General features: G+C 35.8%; 1 protein-coding gene across 4 annotated transcripts in view; it reads right to left on the bottom strand.

Moving 5' to 3' along the window:
- CNTN5 (contactin 5) overlaps positions 1–25,792 on the bottom strand; it is a 1,295,471-nt gene that overhangs the window by 390,846 nt on the left and 878,833 nt on the right. For all 4 annotated transcript variants that reach the window (XM_025420999.3, XM_025420992.3, XM_049098649.1 and 1 more), the window contains one exon: positions 20,912–21,007. In XM_025420999.3, the coding sequence (XP_025276784.1) occupies positions 20,912–21,007 (96 nt within the window). The remainder of the gene's footprint in view (positions 1–20,911; positions 21,008–25,792) is intronic.

Raw genomic sequence — 25,792 nt, forward strand, 5'->3', positions numbered from 1 at the left:
CCTTGGTAAAGATTTTCTTCCACTTCTGCCTATGTCTTCAGCAGGAGGCAAAAATAATGACTAGCCTTCTGAATGCTGAAAAGAGGCTGAGCCCTTCTACTTTGCAAAGTATCTTCTTGAAGTAGGTTTGATAGAGGAACAGGTATCTTAATTCTTGATGGAAGGACAAAACGAACCTAGAGAACAGCAGGCAGAATGAATGTGAGGGATTGCAGGGAGGTAGGATGAAAGAGGAGCCAGGGAATACAACTGTTCTTCCTGCTCCACACACAACTTCCACTACAGAGTACAAACAAGGTTCCCATTTTGGAATTCAGAGGTTCAGCTAAGGGTAATACCAAACAGGTCACAAGTGGACTAAGAATAGAGCTTCACAACTAGGGGACAGATGACTAGATGAGGCTGACTTACATTGTTGTACTCTTTTTGGAGAGCATTTTGACAATACTTATCAAGGCCATGACTGCTGATTCTTTCACAAGGAAATTCCACCTCTAGGAATTTAGAATAAAGAAATAATTTAGAATATACACAGATATCTGTTAATGTTCGTTGCAAAACTATTCACAACAATAAATCTCTTCAATACTCAGATATCAACATCAAGGTCAAAGTTAATAAATTATATTACTTTTCTGGAATACTATGCCATCATTAAAATAATATTGGAGTTTAATTATGGCATGCAATGATTCCAATATATTTCTTACTGAAAAAAATCTAATCCCTAATGCCATAAGGCATGTGTTGTATATAATGAATTAACCTTTTTTCTATTCATTTAGAACAGTGTTACCTATGTATCATTCTTGAAAGAACTGAGAAAACAAGGCTTAATTTGTGTATAGAATTCTTATTGAAAAAGGCTAGCCTTAATACACTATGCCCAGGTAATATTTTTTATAGAATCCAAAGACTATCAGGCTGTTATTGATTTATTATTCTATATCTTACAAAGTCAATATAGAAGGAGCTGCAGGAAAGCTCTCTAGGTGACAGGGACTGGAGAACAGCTTGGGTAACATGGTTTTCTCCTTTTCGGGTAATATGGTTTATATTCCCACCCCGCCTTGGAAGCCTGGGCCAGAGCAGAAACCAGACAGCATGCCAGGCAGGTCTGGTCTTCTTGACTTCTTCTGACTTCAGCACATTTATGGTCTACAGTTTCACACTAGCTTTTGCCACAGCAGGGCAAAAAAAAAAAAAAAAAGCTATGGCTTGCCAGGGCTGGAGAACTGCAGAATTCTTTCTCATACTACATGTCAAGGGCCCAGATTCCATGTCAAGGGCTTATGTCAAGGCAACAGAGTCTGGCTTTATAGGGACAGGTTCAGAGTCCATAACCAGTGGGTCTGTTCCTTATGGAGAGATTGCGACCTCAGCAAGAGCAGGGTCCTAAAGCCAATACCAGCCCTGGTCACATCGGGGCACAGATGAAAAGCCATGTTTAACAAGTGCAGGAGTGCTCCCTCTCTCCATCTCATGAGCCCAGATTAGAGCAGGGTCTGGCAGCCATATGGAGCAGGTTGTACTTCATCCTTGGAGGGTCCCCATTACTGGTGGGTCTGTTCATCACATGGAGCTTATGACCTCAGAGAAGCCAGGGTCCACAGACCCACACCAGCCACCCATGGTGCTAGGGCATGGAAAACCAGCCAGCATTTTATGTTGTTTGTTTTTAAAATTTTTACTGTTTTACTTCATCCATTTTACTTTGTAAAATTTGTGAAAAAAAAATGTTTTTTTTTTTCTTTTTGGTTTTACTTTCCTTCTTGCTCTTTTTTTCTGTTTTCTCCTTTTTTCTTCCTTTTAGTTTATTATATTATCTTTTTTATTCTGTCTGTGAAAAGCCACAGTTTAAAAGATACTAGCATATAGAGCCACAGTTCTAACCAGCCAGCAAAAGTCACCAAGCACACACAGACTGCATAGGGGGCACCATACATAGGACCACTCCAATGTTAGAAGTAGTCATTCTGCCTAATAAACACAGAAAATTGAGCAAAATGGAGAGACAGAGGAATATGCTCCAAAAGAAAGGACAAGGAAAAAACACACAGTGAATGAATTAAATGAAACAGAGATAAACAATATAGCTGATAAACAATTTAAAGTCATGATCATAAGATATTCATTAGGATGGAGAAAAGAATGGAGGAACTGAGAGAGACTTTTAATGAAGAGATAGAAAGTATTTAAAAGCACCAATCAGAACTGAAGAATATAATTCTGAAGTAAAAATACACTAGAGGGAACCAACAGAAAATTAGGAGATGCACAAGAATGTATCAGTGATCTGGAAGACAATCTAATGGAAATCACACTAGCTGAACAGCAAAAAGAGAAAAGAATTTTTAAAAAGGAAGATAGATTAAGCAATCTCTTGGCAACATCAAATGAACAAATTTTTGCATTGCTGAGGTCTCAGAAGAAGATGAAGAGAGAAAGGTGTAGCAGATGTATTTGAAGAAATAATAACTGAAAACTTCCCTAACCTAGCAATGGAAATAGACATCCAAGTCCAAGAGCAGAAAGTTCTAAACAAGACGAACCCAAGGAAGTCCATATGGCAGCACATAATTAAAATCTCAAAGATTAAAAATAAGAAAGAATCTCAAAAACAGCAAAAGAGAAACAAAAAGTTACATATGAGGGAAACCTTACTTCATTCAACATAATACTCTCCAGTTTCGTCCACGTTGAAGCAAATGGTAGGTATTCATCCTTTCTGATGGCTGAGTAATATTCCATTGTATATATAGGCCACATCTTCTTTATCCATTCATCTGTCGATGGACACCAAGGCTCCTTCCACAGTTTGGCTATTGTGGACATTGCTGCTATAAACATGGAGGTGCAGGTGTCCTACTGTTTCACTGCATCTGTATCTTTGGGGTAAATCCCCAGTAGTGCAATTGCTGGGTTGTAGGGTGGCTCTATTTTTAACTCTTTGAGGAACCTCCACACAGTTTTCCAGAGTGGCTAAACCAGTTCACATTCCCACCAATAGTGCAAGAGGGTTCCCCTTTCTCCACATCCTCTCCAACATTTGTGGTTTCCTGTTTTGTTCATTTTAGCCATTCTTACTGGTGTAAAATGGTATCTCATTGTGGTTTTGATTTGTATTTCCCTGATGGCAAGTGATGTGGAGCATTTCTCATGTGCTTTTTGGCCATGTGTAGGTCTTCTTTGGTGAAATTTCTGTTCTTGTCTTTTGCCCATTTCATGATTGGATTGTTTCTTGGATAACATCCAAGAAGAGTTTAATAAGTTCTTTATAGATCTTGAGTACTAGCCCTTTAACTGATATGTCATTCGCAAATATTTTCTCCCATTCTGTAGGTTGCTTTTAGATTTGTTGACTGTTTCTTTTCCTGTGCAGAAGCTTTTTATCTTGATAAAGTCCCAATAGTTCATTTTTGATTTTTTTATTTTCCTTTGCCTTCATAGATGTATCTTGCAAGTTACTTTGGCCAAGTTGAAAAAGGGTGTTGTCTGTGTTCTTCTCTAGGATTTTGATGGATTTATGTCTCACATTTAGATCTTTCATCCATTTTGAGTTTATCTTTGTGATGGTGTAAGAGAATGGTCCAGTTTCATTCTTCTGCTTGCGGATGTCCAACTTTCCCAGCACCATTTATTGACGAGACTGTCATTTTTCCAGTGGATAGTCTTTCTTGCTTTGTCAAATATTAGTTGGCCATAGAGTTGAGGCTCCATTTCTGGGTTCTTTATTCTATTCCATTGATCTATGTGTTTGCTTCAATTTCCTCCCTCGTTATTTGCTTGTTCAGGTTTTCTATTTCTTCCTGTTTCAGTTTTGGTAATTTGTGGTTTTCCCAGAAATGCATTGATGTCTTCTAGATTGTCTAATTTGTTGGCATATAGCTGCTCATAATATGTTTTTAAAATTGTTTGTATTTCCTTGGTATTGGATGTGATCTCCCCTCTTTCATTCATTATTTTATTGTCTTTTTTAAATAAGGCTGGCTAATGGTTTATCTATCTTATTAATTCTTTCAAAGAACCAGCTCCTGGTTTTATTGATCTGTTCTACAGTTCTTCTGGTCTCTTCATTGAGTTCTGCTCAAATCTTTATTAACTCTCTTCTGCTGGGTGTAGGATCTATTTGCTGTTTTTTATTTTCTCTCTTATTCTGCTGGGTGTAGGTTTTACTTGTCTTTCTTTCTCCAATTCTTTTAGGTGTGAGGTTAGCTTGTGTATTTGAGGGTTTTTTTCCAATTTTTTAAGGGATGGTTGTATTGTGATGTATTTCCTCTTAGGACCACTTTTGCTGTATCCCAAAGATTTTGAACGATTGTATTTTCATTTTCACTAGGTTCCATGGATCTTTTTACTTTTTCTCTAATTTCCTGGTTGACCCATTCGTCTTTTAGTAGGATGCTCTTTAAGTTCCATGTATTTGAATTTCTTTCAAATATTCTTGTGATTGAGTTCTAGTTTCAAAGCAATGTGGTCTGAAAATATGCAGGAGTCAATCCCAGTTTTTTTATATGAGTTAAGGCCTGATTTGTGACCCAGTATGTGTTTTTTTTCTGGAGGAAGTTCCAGGTGCACCTGTTAAGAATGTGTATTCAGTTGCATTAGGATGGAAAATTCTGTATATATCTGTGAAATCCATCTGGTCCAGTGTATCATTCAAGGCCCTGTATGTTTGGTGATGTTTGCTTAGAAGATCTGTCTTTTGCTGAAAGTGCCATGTTGAAGTCTCCTACTATTAGTATATTATCTATGTATCTCTTTACTTTGGTTATTAATTAATTGATATACTTGGCAGCTCCCACATTAGGGGCATAAATATTCATGTTAGGTCTTCTTGTTGGATAGACTCTTTAAGTATGATATAGTGACCCTCTTCATCTCTTACTACAGTCTTTGGGATAAACTTTAATTTATATGATATGAGGATTGCTACCCCAACTTCTTTTGAGGACCATTTGAATAGTAAATGGTTCTCCACCCCTTCATTTTCAGGCTGCAGGTGTCCTTAGGTCTAAAATGAGTCTCTTGTAGACAGAAAATAGATGAGTCATGCTTCTTTATCCAGTCCAAAACCTTGCATTTTTGTTGAAGGGATCATTTAGCCCATTTCAGAGTAACTATTGAAAGATAGGAATTTAGTGTCATTATAATACCTATTCAGTCCCTGTTTATGTGGATTATTTCTTTGGGCTCCTCTTTCTTTTACAGGTCCCCCCTTAATATTTCTTGCAGAGCTGGTTTGGAGGTCACATATTCTTTCAGTTTCTGCCTATCTTGGAAGCTCTTTATCTCTCCTTCTATTCTGAATGAGAGCCTTGCTGGATAGAGTATTCTTGGCTGCATGTTCTTCTCATTTAGATTCTGAATATATCTTGCCAGCCCTTTCTGTCCTGCCAGGTCTCTGTGGAGAGGTCTGCTGTTAATCTGATATTTCTCCCCATATAAGTTAAGAATCTCTTGTCTCTTGCTGCTTTAAGGGTTTTCTCTTTCTCTTTGGAATTTGCAAGTTTCACTCTTAAATGTCGAGGTGTTGAACAGTATTTATTGATTTGGGGGGTGGGGAACCTCTCTATCTCTTGGATCTGAATGCCTGTTTCCTTTCCCAGATTAGGGAAGTTCTCAGATATGACTTGTTCAAATATACTTTGTGGTCCTCTCTCTCTCTCAGCCTCTTCAGGAATCCCAATAAGGCAAATATTCTTCCTCCTCAAGCTATCATTTATTTCCCTAAGCCTTTCGTTGTGAGTTCTTAATTGTTTTTCTCTTTTTTCCCTCATGTTCCTTCCATTCCATCAACTTGTCTTCTATGCTGCTTACTCTGTCTTCCACCTCATTAACCTTAGCGTTAGAGCATCCAGTTTAGACTGCATCTCAGTTAATATATTTTTAATTTAGGCTTGTTAGATCTCAGTTCTGCAGTAAGAGAATCTCTAGGGTCCTTTTTGCTTTTTTCCAGTGCTACCAGTAATTTTATGATTGTACTTCTGAATTGAATTCTGACATCGTATTTAAACCCATGTTCAGCAATTCTGTGGCAGAGGTATTTCTTCTGAGTCTTTCTTTTGTAGTATTTATTTCTTCTAGCCATTTTGTTAAGCACAGAGTGGCTTATAATACCTATTCAGTGTCCTTACCTATGAGTAAGTGAGTTAAAAGTATCAACCACAACCTAAGTAAAATACACCCTAGATGATTCTGAAGAAGTCAGATACCAGAAAATAAAAGAAAAAGAAGAGCAGAGCAAAATAAAACAAAAGGACCACTAGGGTGAAAACATATTTTAAAACAAAATAGTAAAAATATAAAAACAAAAACAAACAAGGAAAAAAGGGGGGGTAGTGAAGAAGTGGTGGTGGAGAGAGAATATAGTCTCCCCGAAGGGATCTAGGGGTTATCCTCTTGGTTCTGATTGTATTTTGTTCTGTATGTTAGAAGATTCTCTATTCCAAATGTATATAAACCAGCCAAACTTATAGAGAGACCCAATATCAACCACAAAAACATAAACAAGTTAAAAGAGGTGGGCAGAATGGGAAGGAAGAGAAAATGTAATCTCACAGAATGAACCAACACGGTGTTCCACTTAGTTCAAGGTGTATTTGGGTTCCTATGTTAGAAGGTACTAACTTCCACCATTATAAAACAAAATGGGACAGAAAAGAGCAACAACAACAACAAAACCCATAACTCGTATATCTACCTAAATTAAATTGAATATGTTGAAGGGAATCCAATAATAAGGAATATATCTAAGACGTAATTATAGAAATATGAAAGTCAAAAAGGAAAAAGCTTAAAAATGAATAGTTGGTAAAATGTTGTAGTTAAGGCAGGAAAAGAGAAAAAAATATTGGCAATTTTTAACCTGAAATAAAAACAAATCGTAATGAAAAAAAATCCCCCTCTAGTTCTATGTACTATTTTCCCTCAGGCCTGGAACTTTCCAGTGCTGCTTGTTTAGTAAAGTTGCTCTTCCCTTGTTCTTCCAGTGGTTCTTGGGAAGGGGTCTCCTGCACTGATTCTCAGGTGTCTGTGCCTGCCCCTTGCCTGGTGCCTGGCTCAGTTTGAACCATTTATCCTGTGAGGACTTTGTTTCCTAGAGGCCCTGCCTCTTCTAGGTGAAAGGTGGAAAAAAAATGACACTAGTCAGATTTCCAGCTCTGGAGCTGAGAGCTCCCCATGGTTGCCGAACTGCACTCAAGTCACACTGCACTCCCAGTCCAAACTGGCCTAGATGCTCCTGGAGGCAGTTGCAGGTGCACTGATCTGCACAAATTGAAGGGTTCCCAGTGTCAGGAGAATTCTTTCTTTCCTGTGCCCTTCTGGGGTCCACTTCTCCTGAAGGGAATGGAGCACAGCCACCTCCATCCATTGCCATGCTCTAGGATAAAAGGAGCTCCAGTCCCAGCTTGCATAATTGTCAGGCTTCTCCCAAATGCCCCAGAGGGCTGTGGCACTCTTGCTCTTTACCAAGATCTGACCACGGTTTGTGTTGAGCTCTCTCCAGGTGCCTCTACTCTTGCTGTGTCTCTGGGAATATTGAGGCTTCACTGCTCCTCCTGTGATTCTGCTCTATTTCCCTGCTGTGCACTTTTTCAGTCAGGGAAGATTCAAGTGAGGATTTTTAAATTTCCCACTTGCCAGGGCTTGGCCTTCATGCCTGGGCTTTCTGCAGCTGGGCTTTCAGGCCAGGTTTGTCATGGCTCTTCTTTTGCCCAGCTTGTTTGGTTTCCCTCCTGTTTTTTTTTTTTTTTTTTCCTTTGCCTTCCTACCTTGTCAGAAGTGAACACTTTTCTCTCTATAACATTCCAGCTGTTCTCTCTTTACATTTTAGGTCAAAGTTGTAGGTGTCCAGGATGTTTTGAAAGTTACCTAGGTAAGTTTGTGGGACCAGATGAGTCAAGGACCCCTACCTTTCTGCCATCTTGTGTCCTACTTCCTGAGCCAATCCTTTTAAAAATTACTTTTTGTGATCTTGGAAAAAGAGTTCCAAAACACTTCTTGAGTGGCTGCCATTATTATAGAATCTCAAAGTTATGAGACAGATTTTATAATGTGAAATATAATTTTTTAAGAAAAAATATCAACCAAAATATTTTAGTTTCACCTTTGTTAATTTTTTGTTCCCATTTTATATAGGGAATAATTTATGATACCAACAATCTTAAGAGATCACCTGAAGATGGCAGTGATTCCTGGTAGCCTTTTACTTTATTGTCAGAGTTCATTTTTCCTTTAGTTGATATTTTCTCCACTTCAAAACATCACATTCACATTTCCAAGTGCCACTCATTCTACAGTTAGTTGTCTTTTGTCAGTTTGATGTCAACTAATCCCTGCCAACTGGTCATTAGTGTGAGCAGATAGTGATTTAAGGTGTCAGTTCTCTCACATAATTTGCATTTTAAGGAGTATTCTTTAAGACAGGTCTTCAAGACAAAATTAAATTTAATGCTCATTATCTTCTAACCATTGAGTTAATTGCCTTACATAAACTATCTCTTAATTCTCTCAACAATCCTGTGAAATAGCTTTTATTATTCCTTTTTACAAGTAAAATAAGCCTTCATTTGGGACATTTGGATGGCTCAGTTGATTAAGAGTCTAACTCTTGGTTTTAGCTCAGGTTGTGATCTGAGGGTCATGAGATTAAGCCCTGCATTGGGCTCCATACTCAGCATAGTCTGCTTGAGATTCTCTCTCCCTCCCCATCTGCCCCCTCTCTGCCTTTTCCCCTGCTCTTTCTCAATATCTCTAAAATGAATGAATGAATGAATGAATAAATAAATAAATAAATATCTTTAATTTAAAAAGATAAGGTTTCATTTAAAAAACAAAGGTAAGGGATCCCTGGGTGGCGCAGCGGTTTGGCACCTGCCTTTGGCCCAGGGCGCGATCCTGGAGACCCGGGATCGAATCCCACGTCGGGCTCCTGGTGCATGGAGCCTGCTTCTCCCTCTGCCTGTGTCTCTGCCTCATTCTCTCTCTCTCTCTCTCTGTGACTATCACAAATAAATAAAAATTAAAAAAAATTAAGAAAAACAAACTAAATTCCTAAATTTCCTCCTTAAGTGATTTCCTAAGCAGAGATAATTATTAAAAAAAAATAAAAAAAAAAAAAAAATAAAAAACAAAGGTAATAGTAAGTATCAGAACTAGGATGGGAATCCCTGGCTGTTCAAATACCAGTTGAAATATTATGGTTAGTATACTATTTGGAAGCAAAGGCTATCTAGTATTCCTTCTTCACACTCTTTAAGGGGACATCTATTTATTCTTTAAATTTGATTATTCATACATCTAATTCTATAATGGATTTGAGGCTTGTAAACTTGTCTACCTGTTTTAAATGAGGGTGAGGTAAAAATATGTCCAATTTAGAGAAAACAAACATTATTTATTTTTTCTTTAATAGAAAAATGCCTCACCTGAAATGTTAGCAGCTTAGACTGGAAAATAGAAGGCTTCCTTAGCTCTATCTAATGGATAGTTCTCAGAGGAGGAGTCTCAGGCCTGCAAGAATTGAGGGGTTTCTAAGGCTTAGCATCTGGGACAGGACCAAGACCCCGAATCCTTCAGTGTCCATTGATGTTTGAGTATTTTTCCAAATTGAAGAAATTATGTTACTAGAGTTTAAAATCAGAAAATGTGAAAGTGATGACCAAGGATATTATGCTCCTGTGTTTGCTGCATGCGCAGACATAGGCTTTTCTACAGTTCATTTATTTTCTAAATTCAGCTATATTCTATGATGGTTCAAAACACAGAGTATGCAGAAACGAAATACTTTTAATCTGTAAATCTTTGCATAATATCTTAATTCACTTTCCTTGGTACTTCTTATATAATCAATTATTATAGTTTTATTCTCCTTTACTTTGCGACTCAGTTCAGCATTAGTATTCCCCATGAGGAACATATGATTGAAGGAGTAATGGCAGAGGGACTTGTTGGCATTGAGAAAGCTGAACCTGTGTCCATGGTTTTGAATATTGAGAAAGCCAGATATATTAAATATTGAGGATTTGTTTTGCCTGGGACTCAGTCCCACATAACTTAACAAAATCACCAAAGTATCATGATACTAAGCTGGTAGAATAGAGAATAAGCTAAGGGTCTAGGCAGTATAATAGAAATAATGATGAAAGCTTTTGAAATTTGATTCTTGTATTTCTCTTTATCTCTGGCTTTATCTTCTTATATTTTCCTTTATCTATGGCTATCAGTGGTTTTATGTACTATGGTGTTTCTCCTATTGAATGTGGAGACTATTGAAACAAGGCAACTTTTATGCTCTTTTTATACCTGTCTCAGGACCTATTAGAATTCTCTGCAAATAATAGCGATGACAAATAATGATTCTGCCTATCTTCTCTTGAGGATAAATTACTCTATTTCACGACCCTAAAGCCCCTGGTGTTCCTGGGCATCTAGAATATGCAGTAAATTTTGGGCCTTCTAGGTCTTGTATGTTTGAGAACCACAGCAATATAATCCTTAAATAGTCAATGATTCTTTTGCATCTAAGCAGTTAACGTAATCCTCACAAATAGTTGGAGCTAAACAAATGTACTAACTGTACATGTTAATAATTTTAATGTATACCCAAAAGCTGCTTAAACTATAACACATAAATATTATTGGTGGCTATTTAAACTGGTTCGTACCACAGAAGCAGAACAAGAGGTTTTCTCTTTTCAGCAGAAAGAGTAATATATGATGTTCACATTGTAAACATTCTCCCTGAGAGAACCCAAACAACCTTTTGATTACTCTTGAGTTAACTCTACTGGTTATTATTAATATTATAGTCTCCTGCTTAAATCTCTTTCCTAGACTTCAGATTCATATCCCATTTCTGTTGTACCTGTAAGTAACTAAGAGTTGATATATCCAGAACTCAACTAATCGTATTCTATCAAACCAACTTTATTTTCTAGTTGATAGGAAATAGTTATAGAGCCATAAACTTGAATTCATTTTCTTCTTCAAATTCCTCTACGTCTTTAAAATAAAAAGACAGTGAAGGTAAAAATAGGGCAAATGAAACAGAAAAGGCAGGGTAACCAGTATAAAATAAGATGATAAAAACAAACATAAATAAGCTGAATAAATACGTGTTGAATGAAAAAAAAATACAATCTTGATATAATATAATAAGCATTATTTTTGAGACGTTGATAATTCCATTGTTAAAAAAGTCTTGTCTGTGTTCATGCTGTGAAGCCTTTAGTATAACTTTAACTAAAAGTACATTATATGGTACAAAATGTATCAAAGATTGAAATCCTGGTTCCATCATTTACGAAGTATAGGAGCTTAAGTATTTCACTTAATCTTTCTGAAGCTTAGATTCCACATCAGTACAATAGGAATGACAATAATCTCTATCAGACACTTTGCAGGGATTGCATATTACAGTAAATATGAAAATATGGTTCTTGTATTGTTGAGTGGTATACTCATATATATTTTTGACGATAGCCTAATACTTCATACAAGAAGTCCCATTTCAATGTAAGCTTCTGAGATAACTTAATGCAGACAATATGAACAAAATGTATTTATTTATTTAATTAATTATTTATTATTTTATTTTTTACTCATGAGAGACACACACACAGAGAGAGAAAGAGAGAGAGAGAGAGGCAGAGACACAGGCAGAGGAAGAAACGCTCCCTGTGGGGACCTGTGGTACTCAATCCCAGGCCCCAAGATCATGACTTGAGCCAAAGGCAGATGTTGAACCACTGAGCCACCCAGGCATCTTTGAACAAAACATATATAAAGTAAAGCACTAATTACTGTGTTCCTTATTTTAAAGTTTCTATGATGATAACTTCTAAACCATAAAATATGTCTACATATGGTTCTAGGTTTTATGAGGCTTATTTCATTAGATAGACTCATTTTACATTATAACCCTAAATTTCAAAATTACTAAAGTGTCAAAGGTTTTACTGCCTTTTTTTTTCAATTTTGGCAACCAACACAATTTTAAGTATATATGCATAACAGTCTAGAAAAATATGTTTTCTCATAGATGAAGAACTATTTCCGTATCCAATCAAGATGTTTTCATTCACAGATGCTACTGACAGTAGTTAATATTGTTCTCTTGGGAATTAAACAATGCTATTTTGAAAAAAGTCAATCCTAGCTTTTACTTCTATTCACAAAAAAATGCACTGTACATCCATTTGAGGTAGTAAGAAAATGGATATTTGTGCTATTTCTGAATATTATTTAATATTCTGTGATATATAACTTTTTACAATTCTGTGTAGTACTACTGTATTATAGAAGCTGCTATACTTTGAAATAGAAATTTGAGTATATTTTAAAAGATTTTATTTATTTATTCATGAGAGACACACAGAGAGAGGCAGAAACACAGGCAGAGAGAGAAGCAGGCTCCATGCAGGGTCCTGATGTGGGACTTGATCCCCAGACTCTAAGATCCTGTCCTGGGCTAAAGGCAGGTGTTCAACCACTGAGCCACCCAGGCATCTTGTAATATTTGAATTTGAATGGGATATTGAGTGACCCAAATATCTTTAATAGATATAGGTTGTGATAAACTAATAACAGAAAGTTGATAGGAACTGTCTAAAGCCCTACAAAACTCAACTAATAGAATGAGCACATTTATTCAGTTATTTAGCATGAATTTAATATATACATACTGTTAGGTGTAATAAATTTTGTACCTTTAAGGACATAGACTCTACTAGGTTAGAGAAAAATCTTAGCAAACTTTTACTTCCAACACTTATTTCACATAATAAAATTCTGATAAAATTTTTGGGAGGTAAGATGGCAGATTAGTAGGAGGACCCTGGGCTTGCCTCATCCCTTACACACAGCTGGATAACTATTAAGCTATTCTGGATACCCAGGAAATTTATCTGAGGACTAACAGAACAAGATGCACAACTTGAGGGAAAGACAAGACCACATCATGGAAGGTAAGAAATGTGGAAACATGATTTAGGGGAGAAAATGATTGTGGATGCTACAGAGGGGAAGCAATGTTGGTCACAGAGAGGAGTAAGAAAAAGAAAGGAGCACATGGGAGATCACACAAGGAAAACATTTCCCCCAAAGACATTGACTAGTAAAACAAGAGGGGTTGATTTTTGTGATATTTTATGAACAGTAGTGCCTGTACACTAAAGTTTTAGAGGTCTGAGTCATGGCCAGTGTGGAGCTGGGGTGCTGCAGTGCTCCTGTGGAGGAGGACAGATAGCTGAGTAGCTGATGGAATGATCTGAGGATCCCCTGGGATACACTACGAGAAATGGTTCCTTCCTCCTTAGAGTGCACCTAAGAGATGTGGCATTGCCTCTCCAGGGACAAAACCGCTGGGGGGCTGTGTGGTACCTCAAAATCTATCTCTTTGTGCTTGCATCTGTTCCAAAATGGCAAGACCCTACCTCAGAGGACCAGCATGTGTTCCCACCATGCTAGGTTCCTGAAGTTTGGAGTTTCAAAACTCAGCCAACCTGTACTGCACAGTAAGGTGGTCAGATAGCCTAGATATAGTCAGGGTAAAGGCAGATATCTGAGGAAGCCCAGGACACACAAGATTGTCCAATTTTCTGGGAGGGCTTCCTAGGCCATAGTGGTTACAAACTTTTCTCTCTAGGATAAGAGAGGGGCTGGCATCAGTTGTCTCTACAACCCCTCAGCATAAGCTGGCTTCAGTGAGCAGTATAGTGTGAATACTGACAGCCTAAACCCCTTACACCAAGACCCAACCCCCTGCACTCTGCAGGTGCTGCTTTTCTAGGGCAGGTATGCTGAAGAACCAGAGAAGCAAGCCCTTCTTCCAGAGGACCTGACTGACCACAGAGTTCTGCAGTTTTAGTTCTAGTGGGAATAGTACTGGATGGGTCTCTTTCAACAAGCAGACCAGAGTACACCTGATTAGAACTCACCACACTCTGGTCAAAGTCCAAATACTCCCCATTGCAGGCAAAGAGAAACTCTGCAGAGGCCTGACCTAAGAGAAAGAGTAGCCAAAGCACATTAGCAGAGTGCACATAGCATATACCAGAGATACTCCATGAAGTGCCAGACCCTGGGCAGTCTGTCACTTCTTCTTCATAAACCCATCAATCTTTGGAGCATGAAACATAACAGGCTTCTTACCACACAGAAGAGAGAAACCTAGAGAAAAATTCGAAGATGGAAGAATTCATTCCAAAAGAAAGAACAAGTAAACACCATAGCTAGGGACCAAATAGCAACAGATATAAGCAATATGCTTGATCCAGAAATTAAAGCAGTGATCATAAGGATACTAGCTGGATTTGAGAAAAGCATAGCAGACACTAGGGAGTCCCTTACCACAGGGATAAAAACCTAGGAATTAGTCATGCTAAAAAAAATTTTAAATGCTATAACTAAGATGTGAAACTGACTAGGTATAATGACTACAATGATGGAAGAAACAGGAATAAATGAGTGTCGTAGAAGATAAAATTATGAGAAAAATGAAGCTGAAAGGAAAGGAAAAGAAACATACTGTATAAAAAATGTAGACTTAGGGAACTCAGCAACTCCATAAAGCATAATAACATTTGTATCATAGGAATCTCAGAAGAAGAAGAGAGAGAAAAGGGAGAAGGAGGTTTATTGGAGGAAATTGTAATTCAAAGCTTCCCCTGATCTGAAGAAGGAAACAGACATCCAAATCCATGAAGCATAGAGAACTCCCACAAAAATCAACAAAAGCAAGCTAACACAACACATATTCTAGTTAAATTTGCAAACATGGAGATAAAGGAAACAAATCCTAAAAGTAGCAAGAGAAAAGAAGTCCTTAACTTAAAGTTAGCTGCAGATCTCTTCACAGAATCCTGACAAGCCAGAAGAATGGGGCATGATATATTCAACATGCTAAGTGGGAAAAACCTGCAACCAAGAATACTCTGTCTAGCAAGCTTATCATTCAGAATAGAAAGAGAGATAAAAGAGTTTCCCAGACAAACAAAAAATAAAACAGTTTGTGACCACTAAACCAGCCCTGCAAGAAATATTAAAGGGGACTCTGGGATAGAAAATCAAATGTGAAAAAGACTGACTATAAAGGAATACAGAAAACAATGACTTAAGTAATACAATGGCATTAAATTCATATCTATCAAGAATAATTCTGAATGTAAATAGACTAAATGCTCTAATAAAAAAACAACACTGTGTATCAGAATGGATAAAAATATCAAGACCCATCCATATGTTGCTTACAAGAGACTCATTTTAGACTCAAAGACACCTGCAGATTGAGAGTGAGGGGATAGAAAAACATTCATCATACTAATGGAAGGCCAGAGTAGCCATACTTATATTATACAAACTAGATTTTTAAACCAAAGACTATAACAAGAGGTGAAGATGGGGCCTTTATTATGATATAAGTCTACATTTGTAATCCAATATGTTTCTTTTCCTTTTCTTTCAGCTTCATTTTTTCCCATAATTTTATCTTCTGACACTCATTTATTCCCCTGCTTCTTCCATCATTGTAGTCATTATGCCTAGTCATTATAATCATATCATAATAAAGGAGTCTATATGAAAGAAGACCTAAGAATTATAAACATCTATGCCCAAACTTAGGATCACCCAAATAAAATAAGATGAAATCAGAGAGGGAGACAAACCATAAGAGGGAGACAAACCACAAGAAACTCTTAACTATAGAAAACAGACTGAGGGTTGCTAGAGGGGAGGTGAGTGGTGGCGGAAGGGATAAGTGGGTGATGGAATTAAGGAGAGAACTTGATGTAATGAGCACTCAATGTTAGATGCAACTAATGAATCATCTAACTCTACCTCTGAAACTAATAATATACTATATGTTAATTAATTTATTTTAAATAAAAGTTAAAAAAAAGCAGTGTTGTATATATTGGAATGGAATACAATGGAATACTACTCAGCCATAAAAAAGAATGAAATCCTTCCATTTGAAATAACATGGATGAAGCTAGAAGGTACTATGCTAAGCAAAATAAGTTAGAGAAAGACAAACAACATATGATTTCACTCATATGGAATTTAAGAAATGAAATAGATGAACATAGGAAAAAAAGAAATGTAAACCATGTTCTCTGTGGTGTCTTAGAGAACCATGTTATTTAATTATACAGAACAAACAGGGTTGCTGGAGGGGAGGTGCATGGAGGATAGGTTAAATGGGTGATAGGGATTAAGGAGGGCATTTGTTGTGATGAGCACTGGGTGTTGTAATATAAGTGATGAATCACTAAATTCTATTCCTGAAACTAATATTACACTATATGTTAAGTAACTGGAATTTAAATAAAACTTGAAATAAAAAAATAAAATTCTGATAAAGTAATAAGTTAATTATAATTTGAAAGAAGAAAGTAAAACAAGAATAAGGAACAAACCAGAATTAACTATCAGTTAAATAAGTATGCTATGATGGTCCAAATGACTGTGTGGATGAGGCAGAAATTTGGGTCTGAGATTCCTGGTATGTACCAGGTTATACACTCATTTCACAATATATGATCTCATTCCACCAAAAAGAAGACAGTTGTTGAGGTCATAATAGGCATTAGAGCAAGGACTCAAGCCCTAGGCCTCTTTCATTGAATGGTCCTGGCTTATTCTGTCTACACTTTACCTCTCCTCTTCAGCAATATTTTTTTACTTTACTTTCCTGAGACATTTTCAGAGTTCTCCTTTTAATTGACCAACCAAGGCATTAGAATTAAATCACTGTTTCTCAGTATCATTGTGCTTTCAATGAATAATTCCAATCCTTTAACTTTCAGTCTTTTCCTTTGGCAAAAATACAAAATATCATATTTTTTTTCTTTATTAATATGAGAATCACATTTTACTTATGTATTTTATAATTATGTTCATTTGCAATACATTATGAAAAAAAGTAAATAGTAAAAAAAGATCTCTTACTACATGGTGAGGGCTTTTCAAGACATTGAGGACTTTGGCTTTGATTCTGAATGAGACAGTGTAATAGTTTGCTTAGGGTGTCATAACAAAATGCTATAGAATAGGTGGCTTGACAATAGAAATTTATTTTCCCCATGGTACTGGAGGCTAGAAGTCTGAGTTCAGGATGCCAGCATTGTTGGTTTCTGGTGAGAGCTCTTTTTGACTTGCACACACTGCCTTTGTACTATATTCATATACAAGGGAGAGATAGAGCAAGTTCTAGAGTCTCTGCTTATAAGGACACTAATTCTATCCTGAAGGCCATATCCTCATGACCTTATCTAATTTTAATTACCTTCCAAAGGCCCCATATCAGTATACCATCACACAACATATGCATTTTGGTGTAACTCAATTCAGTCCTTAGTAGATGAGGAATTTTGGAGTGTTTTGCACAAAGCAGGGGTGACATGATACAACATAATTTTAAAGAATCACTCCAGCTATTATGTTAAGAATAGATTGGGGGATCCCTGGATGGCTCAGCGGTTTAGCGCCTGCCTTCAGCCCGGGGCATGATCCTGGAGCCCCAGGATCGAGTCCCACTTCGGGCTCCCTGCATGGGGCCTGCTTCTCCCTCTGCCTGTGCTGCCTCTCTCTCTCTCTCTCTCTCTCTCTCTCTCTCTGTCTCTGTGTGTGTCTCATGAATAAATAAATAAAATATTAAAAAAGAATAGATTGAAAAAAAGATGAAATAAAAAACAAGGGATAATAGTTAAGATACTGTTGTGAATAATCCAAGTAGGAGATGATAGTAGTTCTTTCTAGAAAGCTACAGTAGAGGGTGTTAGAAATGTTCAAATTTTGGATAAAGTTTTGAGTAGGACCAATAAAATTGCTGATGGTTTATCTGTGAGATGTCAGAAAGTGAGAAGTTAAAAATGACCGTAAGGCCTAATGAATAGTAAGAGATGGAATTGCCTTTGTCCGAGTTGGAAAGACTGCAGGTGGAGCAGGTTTGGGGAAGATATAACCAGTTTTAGACAGGGTTAGGCTTGACATGCCTATTAGCCATTCTGATTGGAAATGTCAAACAGGCAGATAGATATACAAGCCAGAGTCCTGGTTGGAAATATATGTTTGGCAGTTGTAAGTGTTTAAAAGATAAGCATTTAAGTATTTTATGGAATGAAGACTAAAAATAATCCAAATGCCATCAACTGAATAATAAACAGAAGGATCTCTATCTATACAATGGAATACTATTCAGCAATACAAAGTGACAAACGACTGATAAATGCCACAATATGAATGAAACTTAGAAACATTAAACTAAGTAAAAGAAACCAAACACACACCCACTCTCTCTTACCACATATATATACACACAGACTGAACATTGTATGATTTAATTCCATTAAAATAAAATTTTTTTTAAAAAGTAAATTGTGGGGAAATTGGGTGGGAATACCTTTGTGAAATGATGGAACTGTTCTAGCACTAGATTTTGGTAATGGTAGCACAATGTCATAAATTTACTAAAACTCAATAAACTATACTTGAAATGAGTGAGTTTCCTGGGATATAAATTATACTTCAATCAATCTACTTTTTAAAAAGGGAAACACAGAGGCAGAGAAAGAGGGACAGAGAGATATAGAATTGAAATACTGGAGTTAGATAAAGTATGACAGGCAAAACTTTTGAAGAGTTTTGTGATGAAAAGGAGCAGAAAAATGAGGTAACAGGTGAAAGACAACATTGTCAAAAGAGCTTTGGTTTGTTTTGTTTTCAAGTGAAGGAAAGGATAGTATAGTTGGATGCTATTGGGATGATCAAAAAGAGACCAAACCATCTCTGGGTGAAGATGCATTTTAGTGATTTTTTAAAGTAGACAGAAAAAAGGATGAACTATAGTGAACAGGTTAAGGGACTGTGAGGAGAAAGAAGGGCGAATAGGTAATGTGGAGAAAGGTAATGTGGGATATCTGTTCCAATGTTACTCTGAATGGCACATACAGTTTGAGATAATAAATAGCCGTAATTTTAAAGGGCTGCAGGGAAGCCATGTCTTCAGGTGATATTCAAGTTTCAGTTGGAGCAAGAAAGGAAAAGGATGTTCAACAAAGGACCTAAAGATAGATAGGATTTGGCTGATAGGGAGAAAACTATCCATCTGGTAAGTGTTAGACATTGGTCTGAATGCTGAGTTACTTCTGTTATTTTGGGCTCTGACATATCCCTTAAAACTCTAGGGCTAACACTGATGTTTGAGTGGCTCATTTGATATAAAACTCCAAAATGAGTACCTAGTAGTATACAACCTCTCCTATTAACTTTTACAATCACTCTAATATTTCTTTTTAATTTTTTAAAAATTTCTTAAGTAATCTCTATACCCAAGTTTGTGGGGCTCAAACTCAAGATCCCAAGGTTAAGAGTCACACATTCCACCAACTGAGCCAGCCAAGTGCCCCAGCCTAATATTTCTTAAAACATATATACAATAGCAACTATCTGGCATTATTCTTACTGATCTCACAATTTATAGCATTTTTATTTCATCAGTTATTAATACATATTCTTATTTCTTGCTTATCATGTGTGCAATTCATTATGCTATTTTTCCCCATTAGAAATCTTCTCTATAAAAAAAAAGAAAAAAAAATCTTCTCTATAGTTTTCTTTGGCAATCAGATGATTTGTCTTTGTGTCATCTTTAGTTTTGTATCATTCTATCACATTTCCCTTTTCTACACATGTCCTAACTGCTTTTCAGTATGGATTATGTTTCAAAAAATCTTGCTTGCATGTTAACTACTTTGAATCTGATGGTGAACACTTACATCCTTTGTAGAGCAGATTCCTCTGTCCTCCTCCTCTTCCTTCTTTTTTTTTTAATCTCTAGCAATTATGCAATTATTACTGATAGCAATTATTATTTGAGTTTCAAAGCAAAATGTTTTTTAAAAATATTTTCTTGTTGAAACATAATTGACTTTTCTTTCAGTTAAAAAAATTAGAAAGGAATCAGATAAAGTTGAGAAATTTTTAAAAAATTGATTGAGGTCCTATGATAGTTTTTGATAAGAATTATCTATGGTAGAACAAAATTGGGCCCCATTACTACACTGATAATTATAGCCTAGAAACAAATGATTCTCACACTAAACAAAGAAGAAAAATTGATTGAGATGCCAATACCCTGAATTCTATTTCCTGTTAATGCTGAGGTCTTTGTTATTTCTCAGACATTTGATTCTCTCTCTCTCTCTCTCTCTCTGGTACTGACCCTTCTTAAATTGTAGTATAGGAAAACTATTCTATGATACAAAGAGGTACTCATCTCAAATTATAGAACTAAAAAAAAAAGAAGTATAATTAGCTGAGTTGGGAAAAGGGAATATAATTAATCTGAGCACAGCTTATTATTCTGTTCCCCCAAATCCATGAAGTATGACTATGATTATTACAGATAAGAGCTCAAGTGGCCAAAAAAGTAATAAGTAAATTATATTTTTGTTTGAAACTCAAAAAAACTATTTCTTAGTATATTTTGTTCCAGTCTGAGAAACAACACCATAAACAACCCAGTTTCAAGCTTATTTTCAGAAACAAGATGCACTTTGTTATTCAGTTACCTCAACTCTGACACTTCAAAAAATTTTGAGAAGTTTTAGTCTTTCATTTATCACATTCCTTGCGCTCCGAGCAACATACTCCTCACTGGTGGCAGGCAGAGACATAACCACAACAGTCAACAGTTAGAAAGGCAATACCAGGATCTTATCACAGGAGTGCAGTCTTCTGTCCAGGGGTAGTTAGAATAGATGATCTTTAATTACTCAACTAGTACTCTGACACATTTCAAAAACCCATGCATATTTTTCACCTGGAATATATACACTGTTTAAAAGAATGAGCATATAGTAAAAAGAGAGCAGCAGCAATATAGAACGGGATCCTACTGTACCTGGTGAATGAGGCGGAGGAGAGCACATCAAAACAACCCCCTGGCCTTCCCTCACAGAGACTGCACTTCTTGTCCGTCCACTAAAATTTCCCAGATCTGTCAATACAACACAGCATTTAGATGCAAGGGGAAGAAAAAAAAAAAAAGCTTAAAGAATTAATACTTTTATAACTTATACCTACTTTGATCTCATTATGCAGAAAAAGTTTATTTTTGCTTATTAGGCATTGACATGAGAGACTTAAAAATAAATCCATACCATATAATTTTAAATACCACTATTTTCAAATTATATGCACTACACATTCTTTGCTTCTATTTATAGTTCATATAAGTTGCCAGTATAAGAAGAAAATAGACAATACATTTATAATACATTAAATTGTCCTTTTATTTCTTTGTAATATTTCCAACATACTGATTTTTTTTTTACTATTGATAAAACAAATTCATGCATAGTGAGAAGATAAATAAAAGTGGTTAGAGGCACCTGGTGTCCAATCTAGTGCCTCATTATGTCATGCTAGGAATGGTGTGTAAAACCACATGAATTTTCCAAATTAGAGAGACTTGTGTGCTCTAGTAGAATATAATGAGGAAATGAAGTATTCTTTTTATATAAATGTGAGCAAAAAGTCATGTTATTTTAATTTTATAGAGGCCTGTAATGGCTTGTACAAATCAATTTACTCATCCATTTTGATTACTCTGGGAATATTGTAGTGATCAAAATACTCAACTATATGTATGAAGGATCATAGCATTGATTGAGGTTCAACTGTCTTCTCTTAAATAATGTTGCATTTACGCAATTAGAAAATACATTCTTAAAAATAAAGTTGCATAAAAAATGAAGTGTTTTATTTGTATTTCTATTATTGTTTATTAATCTATTCACAGCTCAGAATATATGGCCCTTCCCCCTTCTTGGGCTAAGTTGATCAAAGATATGATTTTTAGAATAGTTTCCTAGAAATCGTAGAAGTTCAATATTTTTATAAATAATCCTTAGTTTGTGAAATCATGTTCCCATGGTGAAAAATACACCTTGAAAACGTTCCGCCTTTCCCTCCATTACTCACCAACTATAAAAGAGGTTTTTTTGAAACTTCTCATTACTTCACATTAAAATAGTCTGTTTCACAGTAATACAATGTAGACCATAAATATAATGTTTAGTAATCTGACAAATGAAGAGAGTAAGCAGTCAAGAAAGCACACTGAAATTATATAAAGGAGATGAATCACTAACTTTAATATCTGGAGAGGGATTATATACTTTTTTTTTGAGGTGTGCACAAGAATTTACTGATTTACTGAAATGTACAATCAAATCTTCTTAAATACATTCAAAATCGTGAAGAACTACTAAAAGTGAAAGCATAATGTCAAATGAATAGAGAACTGTTCACTATTGATGAAAGTGTTTAGACTTTCACATGTAATTCTATGCTTCATTGTAAATAGTTAAACATCTCACAAACTAGATAGATAAGAAAGAATTGTCTTATTTCAACTTCTTTTTTTCTTTTTGGTTCTTTTTAAGAACATATACACTAACTTCTGATAAAAATCAAGTTTACTCATTTTCAAATATGAGTGACTCATGGCTTAAATTCCTATGTATTGATTCTTAGGGATAGAAGCTGCCTTTTTCCCAATAAAAGCTCTTATTTTTTCCCAATAAAAGATCTTAATATGAAAACAAGCATTGTAAGATGTCTAATTTGACTTCCTTTGACTATCCTCCTAGAAACAGAAGCCACATGGTGAGGCAGTGGTTGCATTAATATCTCTTTGGGGATTATGGTTTCACTTTCCTTTTTTCATCCTCACTGAATTTATAAACTCTGAAAGGCTATTTGGATATCAATGTTTATAACTGAATCTCCTAAATGCTTCCTGAAAAATATATATGTAATTTCTATTCCATTTACTACAAGTTTATGGTATGTTTATTATGACATTTCAAATCAACGTATTATAGTAAAAATAATATTTTAATAAAGAATGGTCCTAAATTAATTTCTATATATGAGAAACTGAAGTATAGGCATGGCCCAGACATGAAAAAGAAAGAAAATCATAGGGGCAACACAGGTGGCTCAGGGGTTTCACGCCGCCTTCAGCCCAGGGCGTGATCCTGGAGACCCGGTATCGAGTCCCACATCAGGCTCCCTGCATGGAGCCTGCTTCTCCCTCTGCCTGTGCCTCTGCCCTCCCCCTACCCCCTTCTCTCATGAATAAATAAAATCTTAAAAAAAAGAAAATCATAGAATAATTATGACCCAACTGTGTTTTGAGATCACAATGACCTAAAAGAAAACACTAAGTTGTAATTGCTTTATTGTGTATCAGTTGTTAATACAGGTACAATTCATTTTGTCATGAAATTTTCTCTGTGTCATTATTTTCTAGGAAGCATAATACCAGCGGTACAAAGATAAGTGATTTTTTTTTCAATTGTGAATACATTATTTCTTTCTTTCATAAGACATATAAAGATATACTGAAAAGGAGACTGTCCTTTCATGGAGAGTATACTTTTCTCATTTAAGCCTTTCCTCTAAGGGAAAAAAATAGTGAATTACCTATAGTGTAAAAATGGTCCTTGTGTCAGGCAAGATTCTGATTGATCTGTGGCAGAATGATTTATGTGAAAACAATTCTTGGTTGGAGTGCAGATGGCAATTGTGCAAAATAATCTTTTTTTTTAATTTAAGATTTTATTTATTTATTCATGAGAGACACAGAGAGAGAGAGAGAAGCAGAGACACAGGCAGAGAGAGAAGCAGGCTCCACGCAGGGAGCCCGACGTGGGACTCCATCCCAGGTCTCTAGGATCACACCCTGGGCTGAAGGCGGCGCTAAACCACTGAGCCACCAGGGCTGCCCTGTGCAAAATAATCTTAATGACAATACAGCTGGTTGTTTTTATCTCATTGTGAATAAAAAGCAGTTAGTCTCTTTGGAAGTACTCATTGGAGAACATACTCTGAGTGCTTATTACATTATTTTAATAGATTACACATTGTATCTATCAAAGAGATAAAAAAACAAGAACTTTTATGGATGGAGCTTTGATTATTTTGTTGGCACAATAAAAAGTACATGTTGATATATTATTTTTTAATTTTAAGGGAAAAAATGAGTAAAAATTAAAGTCTTAATATAAGACTTTCAAGTTCAAGTCATGAACTGAAATAAACCTCTTTCTGAACCCATAAAACAGCACGTGGACAAATAGATAAGATATGGCTGGCGAGGAAAGTCTGTGATCAAGAATCACAGGGCACTAGGCCTTGTCCTTTCTGTAACCCTTCTTCCAAGTTCAGAAGCTCATTCAAAGTTTGATAATAAAGCTTTAATTAGAATTGCAGTTTACAAAATTATTGCGCCTATTCATCTTACATGAACCATGCAAAGAAAAACAGATATATAATAAATAATGTGTTTGAGAAGCTTACACAACAGTTAGAATATAGATTTAGGATCTAGGATTTAAGGCATATTCATAAGATATAAACAAACCATTTCATCCATTGATTTAATAAATATTTCTTCAGTGAGAAACACACACTGAACACAATGTTAGGTCCTGGGGTTACAGAAGAGATAAAAAAGGAAGGATGTAGATATATGAACTAATCATATCTACTAGGGCCAACTGTACATAGACCCAGCTGAATCTGTGCCACCAAATAAGTGTATAAGCTCAAAGAATTATCACAGCTTCAGCTTGTTCAGCTTATGTCATAAGCCATTCTTATGAGTTACCATGCAGCTCTTTATGATATTCTCCTAAATGTGAGCTACACATACACACACTCACATATATTTTGGGTTTTTTCCTTCCTTTTCTCCTTCCTTCCTCTGTATGCCTACTTTCCCCTTCCCTCTTCCCTTTTCTTCCTTGCATTATTCCACAAAGGATTTGAAACAGCTTGATATAGATGATAGATAGATGATAAGTAGATGATAGATAGATAGATAGATAGATAGATAGATAGATAGATAGATAATAGATAGATACAGATATATTTTAAATAGTAAAGGGAATAGAAGGGAAGGGAGAAGAAATGGGTAGGAAATATCAGAAAGGGAGACACAACATGAAGACTCCTAACTCTGGGAAAAGAACTAGGGGTGGTGGAAGGGGAGGAGGGTGGGGGGTGGGGGTGAATGGGTGACAGGCACTGAGGGGGGCACTTGACAGGATGAGCACTGGGTGTTATTCTGTATGTTGGCAAATTGAACACCAATAAAAATAAATTTATTATTAAAAAAGTAAAATAAAAAAAATTAAAAAAGATATATTATTTTATATGTATATATATTTTATATGTATATAATACAAAAGATTCCAGGTGACAGATTCCAGGTGAAGATAAGATGGGTATGGTATCAATCCTGTAGCTTAAGATTAACACTTAAGAATATGTCATATACTTTTGTAAATTATTATAAGTTGGCCATTAATTTTACCTTTACATTTAAAAGGGCCAAAATAAAAGGCTGTATCTTCAGTCTTAGCATTCATGGTTATGGCAAGATAAAAATTTTTCAGTAACTCAGGAGAAGAATGTTAACAGTTAGTAAGGTCTATAAAGGGATTTCTTCTGAAAGACTTCATAAATATCACACTGGGTGCTACAGTTGGGTTGAACAAATTTGCAAACAAATTAGCAAGATTTTTCTCCCACTAAGACACCTTAAGTAGGTATAGTACATGGGCACACATACACACAGGCTAAAACATTTAAAAAATCATTGCCTAGAAAGGTGAATTTTTAAAATGTTGGAGAGAGAAAGCACCTATGGGATTCAGGACATTTATCTTATGATCTTATGTTAAGTACAATAGATTGGTTAGTTTTCAGG

The sequence above is a fragment of the Canis lupus genome, chromosome 21 (genome assembly GCF_003254725.2).
Source record: "Canis lupus dingo isolate Sandy chromosome 21, ASM325472v2, whole genome shotgun sequence".
NCBI classification, from domain to species: domain Eukaryota; kingdom Metazoa; phylum Chordata; class Mammalia; order Carnivora; family Canidae; genus Canis; species Canis lupus.